At 45.1% G+C, this 15,435-nt stretch overlaps 1 protein-coding gene across 1 annotated transcript in view; it reads right to left on the reverse strand.

Annotated features, from left to right (window-relative positions):
- Positions 1 to 3,898: 3,898 nt before the first annotated feature.
- Positions 3,899 to 15,435, reverse strand: part of CREB3L2 (cAMP responsive element binding protein 3 like 2) — a 129,666-nt gene continuing 118,129 nt past the window's right edge. Inside the window, exons 9-12 of the mRNA XM_023190040.2 lie at positions 14,297 to 14,396; positions 13,889 to 14,015; positions 11,248 to 11,464; positions 3,899 to 9,408 (exon numbers count right to left, since the gene is read on the reverse strand). Coding sequence (XP_023045808.1) covers positions 9,333 to 9,408; positions 11,248 to 11,464; positions 13,889 to 14,015; positions 14,297 to 14,396 — 520 coding nt within the window. The 3' untranslated portion in view covers positions 3,899 to 9,332. The remainder of the gene's footprint in view (positions 9,409 to 11,247; positions 11,465 to 13,888; positions 14,016 to 14,296; positions 14,397 to 15,435) is intronic.

Here is a 15,435-nt window from a genome sequence, read left to right on the forward strand (position 1 = left end):
CATTAGGAAGCTGAACTTGCCATCTGTTTTGCAGTGATACTGGGGAGGACATTAGTTATGAACTGGCAGCCTCAATTCCCAAATTCTTTTCACTTGAGAAACATTAAACATTTTGAAACAGACTTCTCAGAGAACAGTACAACAGCCTCTCTGGCAGCTTTTATGGTATTCCTCAATGGATATTTTTGTCCCTCCATCTAAAAACAACAGCATAGAGGGAGGAGGAGAACACATGGGCTCCTCATGGGGCCAGAACTTGTCTTTAAAATTGCCAAACTATCTAGCAACAGCTGTGACCATTGGAAGACAACATCAACTTGAGGGATCACATGGAATCAGACTCTCAGACGGTGACGTGGACTAGTTTGCAGGAAATGACTGAGATGAACCACTTTCCTTCTTCTTCCCTCTCTGTAGAGACAGACTCCTTCGGGTGTATCTCAAATCCGGGGTCACAACTCAATCCTGAGGATGCTAAGAAAAACAGCATGGCACTGGCACCTTGCAAAGCAGGTTCACTTCATGGATAAATGAAACTCCATGGAAGGTCATGGACGACTTGGACAGCGAGTGTTCCTTGCCCAGATGAGGCATGGCTGATGGAAATGGCACAAGGATGGAAGTCAGGACAGCCGATTCCTGATCTGCTCTGCACTCGTTCACTGTGTGACCTACAGTCACATCTCTACGGCCCCTATTTCTCAGCTGAGCAACAGGGACAACAGTGATTGCTCCACCCTCCCCATGGAAGATCAGCCAGTCCAGCAGAGAACATGTAGACAGACTTGCTGTAAGGCACAAGGTCCTAGACATGTGACATCATTACGATTTTTTAGTATACTGTGTTTCTCTTTTCAGCAAGTTTATAATAAAGAAAAAGAAACAGCAACCCCGAATTCCCAATGTTATTTAATAAATTATAATAATTTATATAAAATAATATAGTATTCAGACAATACAAATGTTGCTGTAGATTAATACTGATTCTCATAGAATGATTTTATGATATACTGCTTGGTGCAGAAAAATAAGACTTAAAACCAATAGGTCCAAAATGACTTTGTTTTTATACAAAAACTAAATATGTAAATACTCATTTATATTCATATTCATGTTTTTATTGGGAGTCTGGAAATACGCACCAATGTATCCATGTGAGTTATCTATGGGTCAGGGAATTGTTTTATACATATGCATGCAGTTTATCTATTTGATATAATTTTTGAGATTAAAGAAGATTCATCGTTGAGAATAGGAAGACCAGACCAGACCACAAACTTCAGTTTTTCTTTCAGGTAGTGAGAAGAGAGGTCTCCAATGTGCAGATTACCCCACAGCTCACAGCCGAGCTGCCTTCCTGCTCAGGCCTCTGTGGGTGAAACTAGCCGCCCTCCCCACCTCTTAGTTCCATCACCAACACAGGATCTTTCCTTTTATTCCCTCTCGCCACTCCCCAGAATTTAGCCACCATCTAAACCAGAGGCGGTGAATTCAGATGACAGAAGGACCAGGTAAGTACCATGAATGAGTGAACCAGCTTGGGTGTGGGGAAATGTGGCCACCAGAAATGACAATGCCATCCTGGGGGCTGATACCTTTCAGCTCTTGAAGTTGTTGTGTCTCCCAGTCTTTCAAGAGAAGATGGAAATCTGGAGTTTTATGAAAATCCTTTGAATGTTGAAAAGTTAACCTATAATTTTTAAATGCCCTACAACCTTGTGGAATGTAGTGCGAAGACTGTGGACTTGGTGTCAGCCCAGGACTCAACCTCGCAGCTGCAGCTGCTTTGTTGGATGGTGTTGAGTAAGTTTCTTACTCTTTTGGAACTCTGGTTTCCTCAACTGTAAAAGGCGGTATATGTATCCCCCCGAAGGGGGTGATTTTGGAGGAATTAAATAAGATCATAGATAGTTCATGAAAACTGGCCTGGTGCAGTGGCTCAAGCCTATAATCCCAACACTTTGGCAAGCTGAGGTGGGAAGATCACTTGAACCCAGGAGTTAGAGATAATTCATGAGAACTTCCTGGTACATGGTAGGCACTCAGTAAGTGTCTCCTTTTCCAGGCCAGCAAGTTAATGGTATAACTAGTGCAATAACGTATACACCTCTATCTTCTGAGTCCCACTTGTTTCTTCCCCCCACTGTATCCAGGTGTTCCCTTGCCTCTATGGCACTCATTGTCAGAGATATCAAGTATGACTTAACTTGGAACCTGAGCACAGGACTAGGGTTTTAGACACTGCTTTCTCTTCCCATGAACAAGCCACACTACTCCCTAGAGATCTCACTTTTCCTCTCCAGAACAAAAGTGACAACCAGTGTGCAGAGATAACAGATCTGTATTCCCTCAAGCTAAATCACAGCAGGCCCATCTGTGAAGCCCCAGATGCCCATGAGTCTGGGATCAGCCTCTCATTTGATACTCATTTTAAAATGCAGGTTTTATGGTATGATTATTCGGGTATGGTGAGGCCAGCAGATTTTTATGATACGATTATTTGGGGATGGTCAGGCCATTGAAAAGACAGCTTGTTACTCACAGTTCCCAAGAGGAGAGGGGATGTCATGCAAGGCCACATGGGGAAGCACCAGGGTGGGTCAAGAAGCAGGAGGAATGAAGGGAAAATGCAAGCAAGGGCTATTATTGTGGTTGACACACAAAAAAACAGGCCAGACAGGGTACACAGGTTTTGGATTGGTTAGTTTGAGTAATTTCAGTAGGCTGCGGGGTTAGAGACTGTCTCTAGTTGTCTGGTACCTGGCCCTAGGGTACCTAGGGCACGAGGAGAGTGGCCCAGAGTATGAGAGGCCACAGAGGAGGTGGCTGGGCTATGGGCTCCAGGTCGGTTTGTGTATGAAAGGCATGCTCCTAAGCTAGGAATGGGCTAGCCCTGGCAGGGGCGGTCCCTCCAGGGTCAGCAAGGCCCTAGATGTCAAAGCATTAGAAATTCAGAAACTGCAAAGGCATGAGTAATACAGAACATTCTCAGATCAGTGAGTATTTGCCCTCTCCACACACCACTGAAAAGATATCAGCATACTGGGGGGTTGGGGGGCTTCAGAAACAGGCTCCCCATAAAAGAAAGAGTAGGGCATGATAATCAAAGCCTCTGAAGGGAAAGGCCCCCTCGTGTGACAACAAAAAGTCAAGGTGCTCTGGGGAGGACAAGATAGAGCAGACTAATGTACCCTCAAGGCCAGGGCAGGGTTGGGCGTGCTGCTAAGAAAAAAAAAAAACACAAAAGAAACAAACAAAAACATCGCACATTTTGTTTTGTTTTTCCAAGCAAGCACGGTCCCTGGCCTTAGTTTCTAACATCCCAAGTCAGTCTGAGACGAAACGAAGCCCCCACTCTCTGAGTGAAGAAAGCTACATTTGGATCCAGACGTTGTAAAGGAATGAAAATTACTCTGCTTGAGTGCATTGACCTTTATCAACCATTTCCTCAGAATTTCTGGAGCATGAATCTGTTAGACATCCTCTGCAACTGTTCGTCGGAAGAAGGATCATTCCTTTCTGGCTCAAGTCCAGAGGATTCTTCTCAAGCAACCAGAGTTGGGGAAAGCAAAATCAAATCCACAGACAGTTGAAATCTAGTTAGGGAATAGTTAGAGGAGACAACAAAAATAACAGTCAGGCTGCAGAAGTCTCTAGAGGATACTGTTTTTCTTCCCGTGGCTGCCTGAAAATAACAATTACATTCGCAATACTCCTCCAGCTAAGGCTTGGATTCAGCCCTATATGACATACCAATTGCTGGTTTGAGGCTCTTCTTTCAGGCCAAGTAGATACCCAGGAAAGAATGGTTCGTTCGGCACACATACACAAACCCATGCTCATTAAAAAAAAAATGCTTTTCAAAATAGTACCAAGATTGTAAAGACTGGGCAACATCTTACTATTTAAGAAAAAAATATTTATTTGCAAGAAATGGAAATACAAAAGCATAACAATTTCAATTTATTTTCTTCCCCAAACTAAGTACAAGTGTCCTACAAAGCTTTTTTTTTTTTTTTTTTGGTATTTACTTAGCTATAATAAAGAATAAAAAGTCATTTAAAAAATGCGATAGGACAGATAACAGACTCACAACGTATTTAGATTTAAACACTGCTGGTCTATGTAACCTGTTACAAAAGAGAGCAAAATCTAACTGTCAGCACAGACATTAAAGCTCACCGTTGATTACAGCCCAGGGTCTGCTCAGCATTGTTTAAAAAGGGTCACTCACAGTTTTGTCAAAGAGTGCCGGTGTTCTCCATGAACTCAGAAAGTGTTTTATCCGAAAAGGTGATTTTCTAAGTAGTGTGAGCCATGGGTACATGGTGCAAAAAGTTCACGTTCTCACCCAGCTGGTGAGCAAAGGATGGGGACAGAGAATAGAGCTAAAACCCCTGGTTTTCCTTTCCCCAGATGTAAAGCCTGCTAGCTGGAACTCACAGAAGATTGGAACAAAAAGGTAGGAGATGGACACCTGGGGGACTGCTCCAGCATGAAGGGAAGCAATGAGCATTGCACAGCAGGGCCATTGCAGGGGACAGGTGCTATAATTCCTGCCCAGAGAACTTGAAAGCTTACAGTGTGATAACAGGAAGGAATCGGCTCAGCTAGTCCAGAAATTGTTGCATTTCCCATATTACTTAGTTCTTTATTCATCCTGTGGTAGAGAGTCACCCTTGTTTTCTGTATCTATAAAACTGAAAGACTTAAAACTTACTTAGCAGAGCTCCCAACACCTTAGTAAATGCTCAAGAAATATTATTTCCCTTCCTTCTAGAAATCGAGACTAAATAAAACATTCCTGAATTTTATGTCGTCCAAAGTAACAAAACAAAACAACACCGAGTTTTTTCCTGTGCTAAGTACCGACCCTTTGACCACAAAGGCATGGAACATTAATCTTCAAATGGGCCAGGTTCCTTTGCCCTGAGAAATGTTCCGCTGTGAGGATTTATAATACCTTTAATCCTGGCTGGTTGTTTTTCTGATGTGATTGCACTCCTGCAAACTGGGATTTTCCTAATGGATGTAACCCTATTTCTTTTCTCCTGATGTGCAAATCTGATAGTGGCTCACTTTTAGGAAACCACTTTTCAGCCTTTGGAAAAAATTCTTTCCCCCACACCCACCTCAATCTAGTAATGAAAGAATATATACAAAATCTCCCAGCAACGAGGGATTCCTCAGTCATCTTGGATTTACATATAAGGCACATTTAAGGCACAAATGAGCATGTAAGGGAGGAATGTGCATGTGCACGCGTGTGTGTGTGTCAGAGAGAGAAGGAGGGAGAGAGAAGCATAGGCATTTGGGTCTTTTGAATAACTACTATTAATGTTTCCTCAATCCCTTCTACTCCCCGATATTCCCCAGGGCCTCAGGCAACACTCTTCCTTATGAAACTGAAAAGTCTTAGGAGTAACTGAATGAATGAATGAAACATCTAAGACTTGTCTCCGGATCCTTCACAGCCCCCACGTCACCACCACTTACTCCCTCCTGTAACTGCCCTCCCAGTGGGGCCTATCCTAGCATGTGTCTACGGACAGCCTCAGTTGAAGGTGGCCAAACAAAATGACTCTCAAGAGGGCACTACCAGCCCACGGCTTCACAGGTCCCGTCAGCCCAGCAAGCAGAAGTGCTGGGGTCTTTAACCCAGGTTTCTTAAAGACTGGCTTTAACAGAACCACCTGTAGTGACTTGGGGAGGACGAAGGTCTTCTCGTGCATCTCTGCCCTCTCTGTGTTGGCAAGGTCAGCATGAATGGGCCATTATTCAACCGGGGGTGGGATGTCTCCATTTCTGGACTGTGCTCAAATTCACACCTTGTATGACATGTGTGCAGAGGAGCTGGCCTGGAAAGGCCTCTGATTCTCCCTCTACGCTTTTGCTGGGTCTGAGGACATGGGAGGGAGGAGTCATAAAATGCTGGAAAACAATTTTAATAAAACACTTATGAAAAAATGCTGGACATTGACTCACTGCCAGAATAAAGAAGAGCCAATTCAACATCCCAACTTTATGGGCACGTAAGATTCGCAAGCTGAACCAAGAGATTTAGGAAGAAAAAAAAAAACCATGGTAATTATAGGGGGTTTGTGAATAAGTTGAACTAAAAGCTGCTTTCACAATCTACAAATCAGGTCTCCAAATCAAAATCATTTATATTAACCAAAAGGTTATCTAATTTTGCCCATATTGGTGTCAAATCTCATCCCCACTCCCTGCCAAAAAAGAGCAACCTAGTTCAGCTGTCGGATTTTTATATAACACTCTCTTTATGTGAGCTAGACTCCAGAGTCCTCACACTTCACAGAAATTCTTTCTTAAAACTGGCACTGCAGCCTTTCATTTACAATATCCCTTTTTAAGTGCAAAGTCGAGAGCTGTGAAAAGAACCGCACTGGGGGGTCTGGGTTACGCAGGTCTTATCCAGTGAAAAATTAGTTCTCTGAATCTTTGCAAAGATTAGATTTCACTGGTGCAATCTAAGAAAGGGAAATGGGAAACCTGTTGACGTGATGAAAAATATAATTAAGAGATTTACTCTTTATGGCTTATGGTCGTCTGACAGACTCGTATTTCTCAAAACTTACATTCAGGAGCCAATGTCTGCCACTATTTGAAATCTTTAGAGTTAATCATAAGTTAATGACTAGTCTAAGAGGCCACTTGATGGGGAAAACAAATCCACTGATATTCTGGTCTTAATTCCTGAATAGAAAATGTGCACACATCCATTAATTATTTGGAACCAATCTGGTGCTATACAACTCTTCTGTGTCCTCTTGACCCCATTTTGTCCTCCGAAAGGGACAATTGTTGAGTTCCTTTAACTCACTCAAGCAAGGAGTGGAGGGCAGAGGTTTATCTAAAAGAGCAGTGATGTTGGTTCTTGGAGCCCCCTTAAAAGGGCCATCTGAGCTCTCTGGCTAATGTCCCATGTTTCTACATAGATTCCGTTTTGGAAGGACAGTTTCCCAGAGAAAGAGTCCTGCTGTTTGGAGGTCTAGAGAGTGATGTCAAGCAAGGGTAGATAAGGGAGAAAATAAAATCCTCAAAGCACTAAGGACGGGGGCTAGAAGTTTCCTTTACCTTCTCCCTCCTCATTCAGAAGAGCATGTTTTCTACTCTACACCTGGGAGCCTTGAAAACCCACTCTGGTTCAGTTGCAGCAGGTACGTGAGCTGGCTCATTCTCTCACTTCTGCTCTTAACTTTGAAACCTTTCCTTCCTCATTGCCCAAATGCTACTTAAGTACATCTTATCTTTTTGCCTTCTTGGGGCCCTATAGGCTGCCTATGCCTGAAAATGACCTGACAGTTTAAAAGAGAGGGATGGGTCAGTGGAGGCCCATGGCTACCAGACACCAGCCAGGCCCAACAGGATCTGGGCTGCAGACAGTGGAGCAGAGAGAAGCAGAAGCAGAACCTGCGAGCAACCCTCCTCCTGTACAGCCCAGACAGTCTCCACCCTGGCTAATGTGAGGGACAACAAGAACCCTCCAGACAACAGGGCTGCCAGGACTCCAGGGGCCCAATCCAGCTTCCACTCACAGTGAGAAGATGAACTTGGCCGCGTTCCAGGCTGGAACCCTCTCCAGCATAGCAGAGAGAGGGGAATCACTCACAGGGAGCCCCAAATGGGCCTAGACAGACGAGGCAGGGACCCGCTTATGAGGTATGATGACAAATGTTAATAACATCAAATCCTGTACCTGATATGGAATGGAAGCCAGGGTGTGGGCTTAATCCCTCTAAGTACAGGCTCCAATAACAATGCAGATGACGTGTGTGTGGTGGAGGGGAGAGAGAGAGAGAAGCCAAAACCAAAGGCATTTCAGCTGCTCCTAAAAATAAAATACAAACTCTACGCATATTTCTTACACAAAATCTTTCCTAAGCTGGGAAAAAAAACACTTGAGGGTCTTCTACATTATACAATAAAAAGGCAATTTCCATTTCTTATTTGTAGGAAAGAGGAAAGATTTTTTTAAACTACAAAAGTTACTTTTAATCATAAAAAAAAAAAAAACAACTAAAAGTAGGTTGGGGGTTACGTTGTATCTCTTTGGGCGAGCTGCAAAGTAGCCAAACCTGACTATCAAAGGTAAGAATGTAGATACACAAATGTCACCTACGCCACCGTGCTTTGTTGAGGCAGGGGACGAGGAGGACAAAGTGGAAGTGTGGAGGGAGGAGGGGGCCAGGCAGGTGTGGAAAGACAAGCCAGCAAGGCTGTCTGAAAAGTCTGTTGTCAGGAACGGGGCTTCCCTTCTCTGCCACGAATACAGGATAGAAAAAGCTTGTGGCCAGGGAGCCCCGGGCCTGAGCGAGGCATTGTGCCATCTCTCGCTCTGAGCTCATCCTAGAGGCAGACATACACATGCTTAAGGGAACTTCTTTTTCAATGGTTATTATTCCAGTTAAAAGAAAAAGAAAAAAAAGGAAACAAAACATTGTCTGGAAAGACAGGGGATCCCAGAGCCTAAGGTGCCCTCCTCGCTCTGAAGGCTAGCAGACAACTTGGCTAGCTTGAAAGGAGGCACTGATCTCTTCAGTGTGGTTGCTAGCAGGAAGCCTCGGCAAGCTAATAAATACTATTTACAAGTGGGGAGGAGAAGCCGGGGAGGCAGAACTATGGATGTGTGGGGAACCAGGTTGTGGGAGGTCCTAAAAGCGACAAGACGGGGCAGGTTTGCCTGGAGTAGAAAAGCCTGATCCCCTCAGGCATTGCACTTGCGGCCTGAGAATATGAACGGGAGCCCTCGTCTGCCAGTGCTGGTGCAGGAGACGATCCAGCGAGGGCCCCCAGAGGGCAGAGTGGATGGAGGGCTGCCATCGGGTGCGTTCACATGGGAGACCCCGGTGCGAGTAAGGGAGGACAGGGGTCAGTGCTTTGCCAAATACCAACAGGCATCATGGCATTTTTGTGGCCCGAGTCTGGGGTCTTGACTGAACAAGAGCCATCTCGTCTCCAAAGCAGGGGGCGGATCACACCTCACAGGTGCACATTAGGCAGTATCTTTTTGGCACTACTGGTGAAAACAAGCCTGCTTGTCCCACCTCCAGCCCCTAAAATAATTTCCTATGGCAGTAAGAGAAAGGAAGGGAGGGATGCAGGCTTCCTTCTGCACAGGAGGGGCATGGACCAGGGGGAGATGCTCTCTCACTGCAGGGGAAGTCCCAGGCTGGCCTCCCATCTGAAGCCACTAATGCTTGCCCATGTCTTCATGAAGATCCAGTGGCAAAGAGGAAAAGCTGATGACAAAGGTGGTTTGGGGATGTAAAAGTAGAGTTAAGGGAAAGGACGGGGTGCAGGCAGCCTCTTTAGAAAGTGGTGTTCACTCTTCTGTCGAGTTCTACAACTTTTAGTGTTTCATTCCCCTCCAGTTTGGCGCTGACCCTGTGAAGACATTAAAAGGAAAAAGAAGTATTAGTCACCCACCAGCTGTTAGCTACAATTCTCATGCTTTGTAGTGTGATGCAATCATTCAGGGGTTGTAACTTGGTGAGACAGCCTGGGCATGTTACTTGTCCTCTTCTCTCCTAGTAGCAATTCTCTGTTTCCTAAGTCCCCTGCTACCAGCCTCTCCACTGGTCCACATTCTTACCTTTATCCCTACCCAAGGCATCCCAGCCCTACTAAGGATACTAAGTAGGATAAATATGGTGGCTTGATAATCACCTGTTATGAGATGCATTAAATTGTTCTATTTACTTAAGATGTTTAGCTCTATGCTAAACTCAGGGAAGGAGAAAATAAAATAAGAGCTGATCCTTGGCCTAGAAGAGTTAATAATCCAGATAAAGATTTTTAACAATGAGCTAATTTGAAATAATAATAAATCCATAACAGAAAATCAATACATTATTTAACTGTGTAACAACATGGAAAATCTGTAGGCATTCAGAGGAGGGCGGGGAGGCTCTGTTATCTAGGAGACATCACAGAACAAATGGGATTTCAAGGGGGCCTTGAACAGCTTAGCTAAGAGGAGAGAAACTGTGTCCAGAGCCAAGTAAGAAGGCAATTGGGTCTTCTAGAGATCCCAGCGGTGGCTACATTGGGAAGTTTCTCTATGACGGGAATAATAATGATGCCTTACCACCTGGGATAGCTAAAAGGATTTGTATGATACTGTTAGCCCTCATCCAGAAATCTAAAATCTAAACATTTTTGAGCATTGACATGATGCTCAAAGGAAATGCTCACTGAAGCATTTTGGATTTTTGGATCAGGGATGCTTAACTGTTAAGTATAATGCAAATATTCAAGAATCTGAAATCTACAACACTTCTGGTCCCAGGCATTTCAGATAAGGGATACTCAACCTGCCTCACATCTGTAAAGTGCTTACAATAGTAAGTGCTAGTAAATGTTAAATATGTATGTAAAATGTACACACATAAAAGTACTTAATTATAAACCATCCCTTGCAGAATTAGGGGATGAAAGCTGAAGAATCTGAAACAAAATCTTTCACATTTACATTGGAATGGCCTCATTTCTGGGAAGCACACCAATCATGCCACACGTAACCAGGAGCGTGTGTGCAAGCCCAGGGACCTCCCCTACCACAATAACAATACCTTGTTGTCGCATAAGCCTTTATGTTTACAAAGGGATTTTTCCCAGAAACTACCTAAGAGAAACAACTCATGTAGAATTGGTGCCAAATAGAGGTTGTTTTCAATATGGAAATGCATGCCTAGTGCCTCTTAAACGGTACCTCAACATACATTTATAAGTATAAAACTATAATAGCTATAGCTTTAACACATGTATATTTACATATAAATCATAAACATATATTGACATATAGCCCAATACATATCTACTCCCTAGTTGAAGCCACAGAACATGTCTTAAAGTTGGATTTGCACAGTAAACACATTGTGGTTACCTGGGCTGTGCATTCACTTGTGTGGCTTAGAAGGGAGGATGGAGACAGTGGGGGAAGGGATTCAAGCCCTTCCCCCACTTCTTGATGCCATCACGCCAGCTACCCACTGATGCAGCAGACATAGGGGAGTTCACGCTGGGTTTTTTCCCCATCTCTACTCAGGGCAGCTGTTGGCCAGCAACAGACTCTCTGCAGTCCCAGGTCCTGGAAATAGGTCCTGAGAGAGCTGAGGGACTGAACCAGGCCTATGGAGAGTCTCGATCTCACATTCCAGGTTGGTGACTCATAACCCACCATCAGTGCACTAGAGGAGTTGGCTCTGTGTCTCTGTGACTCACAGGTGCTGCTGCAGCTCCAAGAGCACTGACTTCTCCAGGCTGGTGTCATTCGAGATAATGAAATGGGGAAGATCCACATCCGGCCTGGACTCCAGCGTTGACACCCTGAGCAGGGAGGAACCTCTATCCCAGCCCCCCAGCTCCCCAGCCGAGCCTGGGCTGGACGGCTCTTCTGGGGGAGAATGTTCCTCATAGATCAGCAGGTTCCTGGATCTCACTGAGGACAGAGCAGAATAACAAGGTGTTAGCAAAAGACCACAGGGGTCCAACACATCTCCTCACACCAGGTACTCAGGGCTGGTGGCAGATGACAACGTGTGTGTTCTTGTTGCTCAGAACTATGAGTGCCAACAGGATTTGGCTTTCTCTAAAGACTTTAGAGCTTCAGAGTTTGTGCATTGAAAAATTATACCAATTATATGGTACTGGAAGAACAATAGAAAAGCAAATAAACACAAGGCAAACTACCACCCCCACTGCTTTGAAAATACAAAACTCCCCTCCTTACCAGCCATAACCATCCAGGGAACATGATTTGTGGGGAATGGGAACGGAATACTTGCAGATGTCCAGACCCAGCTAAAAGAAGCAGCATCCCCCGTGAGTAGGTCTGGCAGGGGGATGAGGTACAGGGCATTTCATTTAGAAAGTGAAGAGGAGACACAAAGCCAAAGCCATACATCAAAGGACAGACAATCTCCTTTGTTTTATAGGACAGTCACACAGCTAGATGGCTCTGTAGCAATTTTCCACGACATAGAAACTATGCTTCCAATTAAATTTAGAGAGATAGTTCCTTAGGGGGAAAAATTCCCAACAGGCCACTGAAATTATTTAATTGGAATGCTAGCACTTCTGTCATACCTGGCAGAGATACACCTGCCTGGTGAAGGCCACAGATGTTTCAAAATGCAAAATTTTCCCTATCCCAAATATAATACAGTAGTCCTCCCTTATAAATGGGGTATACGTTTCAAGAACCCCAGTGGATGGTTGAAATCGAAGATAGAACTGAACCCTATGTATATGGTATAAGGTATATATTACAGGAAAAACCCTATCGGGTTTAAATATGGGCATATAGCACATATAGCACATAGGGTTTATATGCCTTTTCCTATACATATGTACCTATGATAAAGTTTGATTTAGAAATTAGGCCCAGTAAGCAATTAACAACGATAATAACAAAATAGAACAATTCTAACCATATCTTCCAGTAAAAGTTACACGAATGTGGCCTCTCTCTCTCAAAATTTCTTATTGTGGTGTAGTCAGCTATTTTCACATAACTGTAGGTATTTTCATTGACTGCACGTAATGTTTCTTATTGTAGTGTATTCAGCTATTTTAAGGGAACCGCAGGTATTTTTATTGGCTGCAGGTAGCGTTTCTTATTATAGTGTATTCAGCTATTTTAAGGGAACTGCAGGTATGTTCATTGGCTACAGGTAACTGAAACCTTAGAATGCAAAACCTCCTACTGTACCACCTAACCCCACGCTTCTCCCTATAGGCGTATGTGTGAATTTGTGTGTGTATTCCTTACTCACCATCCATTTATTTCTAGATGAGAACACCATACGCTTCTTATCTGACATCTGAGTCCCCAAATTCTCTAGATCTTGGGCATAAGGTTTTGCAAGGCAGGCTGATTATTTTTGTTTGTTTGTTTGAGACGGAGTCTTGCTCTGTCGCCCAGGCTGGAGTGCAGTGGCGCGATCTTGGCTCACTGCAACCTCCGTCTCTCGGGTTCAAGTGATTCTCCTGCCTCAGCCTCCCAAGTAGCTGGGACTATAGGTGCGTGCGCCACCATGCCCAGTTAATTTTTGTATTTTTAGTAGAGATGGGGTTTCAGCATATTGGCCAGGCTGGTCTTGAACTCCTGACCTTGCTGATTCTTCCTTTTTTTTTTTTTAGATGGAGTCTCACTCTGTCGTCCAGGCTGGAATGCAGTGGTGCAATCTTGGCTCACTGCAAGCTCTACCTCCCAGGTTCACACCATTCTCCTGCCTCAGCCTCCCCAGTAGCTGGGACTACAGGCACTCACCACCATGTCTGGCTAATTTTTTGTATTTTTTAGTAGAGACAGGGTTTCACCATGTTAGCCAGGATGGTCTTGATCTCCTGACCTCATGATCTTCCCACCTCGGCCTCCCAAAGTGCTGGGATTACAGGCGTGAGCCACCACGCCTGGCCCTGATCTTGCTGATTCTTTAACTTCACTTTACAAGCCCTTACTATATACATTACGTTACTCTTACAATCCCACTCAGTGGAGGCAGAAACGCAGCCGTTCTCTTAAAACGTCACAGAAAGCGACAGACTCTGTCCCTCATCTACTTCCCTCTCCCTTATCAGAACTCAAAAATTAGATGTCAGAATGGATCAGGGAGCACAGTCTAGAACCGTAGTTTGCAAACTGTGCTCTGTCCAGCTCTAGAAAATTCCCAGTGATGCCTCAGTCCAGCGGATGAGGGGCCCCAGGAGAACCCCCACTTGCTTCTTCTAAGGGAGAAGCTCCACTTTTACCACTGTTTAAACATTGAACTTTCACAGAAGATTCCTTTTGGAAGGCTGAGAAACCCAGCTCTAGGGAAATAAAACAAGACCCTGCCCAAGTTGTCACGTGCTGTCTTACCCACGGAGGCTGTGTAGGGCTCCTGCAGGGAATGCTGGCTGGGCAGAGCCATCTTGGTGGCAGAAGGATAGGGCCCGTAGCCTTGAAAGAAGCTGCCGAATGCAACAGCAAAGCACAGCACCACAACCTGTGGGGAGAGAGAGAACACGAGGGGCTGCGGACTCCAGGCTCTGGACAGCACAGCTTTATACCCTGGGAGAGCCAGGGACACAGACTCTCCCCTTCAGGCTGGTAGACGGCACCCACGGGTAACATCACCGGAATGCCTCACCGAGGAACAGCCTCGGAGTGGAGTTCCTCCGTGTGGTTTCTCCTACTGCACAGCACTTGGCCTTGGTAAGCAGACGGAGAGCGGAGACAGGGGCCAGGCCAGGGGCGGTCACTGCACTACCCTGCTGGGAAGCTCACCATGAGGCAGGTGCCAGTCTGCGTGCCGGCTAACTTGCAGGTTCGAGAAACCTTGCCCATCACCAAAGTCTGAAGCTTCTGGAGTTGCTGAAGGAGAGTCCTGCCAATGATAACAACAGCCGTGAGGGGAGGCCGACAGAGAAGAGATGCTTTTAGATCTCCCCGTGTGACGCAGGAAGGTCGCCGTGCCTTCATGCCTGCATTTCAGCAGAGCCCAAAGGGACAGTTTCCTCTGGAAGAAGACACGAACACCAGTGCCTTCTAGCACTGTTGTCACAGAGCTCACTGGGGCTCAGAATCAGCCTTCACACTTGAAGGTCCTGTCCTTGCACTGCCCTGAGTTAGAGGTAACCGCCTCCACGTTACCCCTGACAGGTTGTGGCTTGTTTCTCAGTGATTGAGAACAAAGGAGAAGGAACACTTTGGAGGGTGGCTAAAGTCTGAATGGTTGTGTCTCTCCTAAATCCCTATGCTGAAACCCAGTCCCCTATGTGATGCTGTTAGGACACAGCACCTTTGGGAGATGATTAAGTTATAAATGGAGGCCTCATTGATGGGATTTGTGCCCTTATAAGGAGCTGAAAAGACTAGAGTGCTTCCCTTCCACTATGAGAGGACACAGCAAGAAGCTGCCTCCTGTGAACCAGAAAGCAGGCCCTCGCCCAACACTGAATCTCCCAACACTTTTATCTTGGACTTCCCAGCCTCCAGAACTGGAAGAGACCAATTTCTGTTGTTTATAAGTGACCTCGTTTATGAGATTTTGTTATAGCAACCTGAACAGACTAAGAAAATGTTGACTAAAAGAAGAACTCGTTTAACCAAGAGATGAGAAACATTGACAAAAACATAAAGGGACAAAGGCAAAGAGAAGGAAAAATAAAAAATGACCAGCAGCGAATAACAGAAGGAGTGGCCAGGGGTGGGGGGCTGTAATTGGAAATGCCAACTCAGAGTAAGAGGCATTCAGAGGCAGGTTGGAAGAGAGAGAGAAAGGAGAGGAAAAACAAGAACAGCTCTGTTTAGGGCAGAGAGGCAAACAGCCACCTGCAGCTCAAGCCTATGGTTCTTAAAGGCTCGCAGCACCTCCAGAGTCAGAAACGAAGCCAACATATGAAAGAACAGAGATGCCTGCTCAA

Source organism: Piliocolobus tephrosceles, chromosome 8 (genome assembly GCF_002776525.5).
Source record: "Piliocolobus tephrosceles isolate RC106 chromosome 8, ASM277652v3, whole genome shotgun sequence".
In the NCBI taxonomy this organism is placed as follows: Eukaryota; Metazoa; Chordata; class Mammalia; order Primates; family Cercopithecidae; genus Piliocolobus; species Piliocolobus tephrosceles.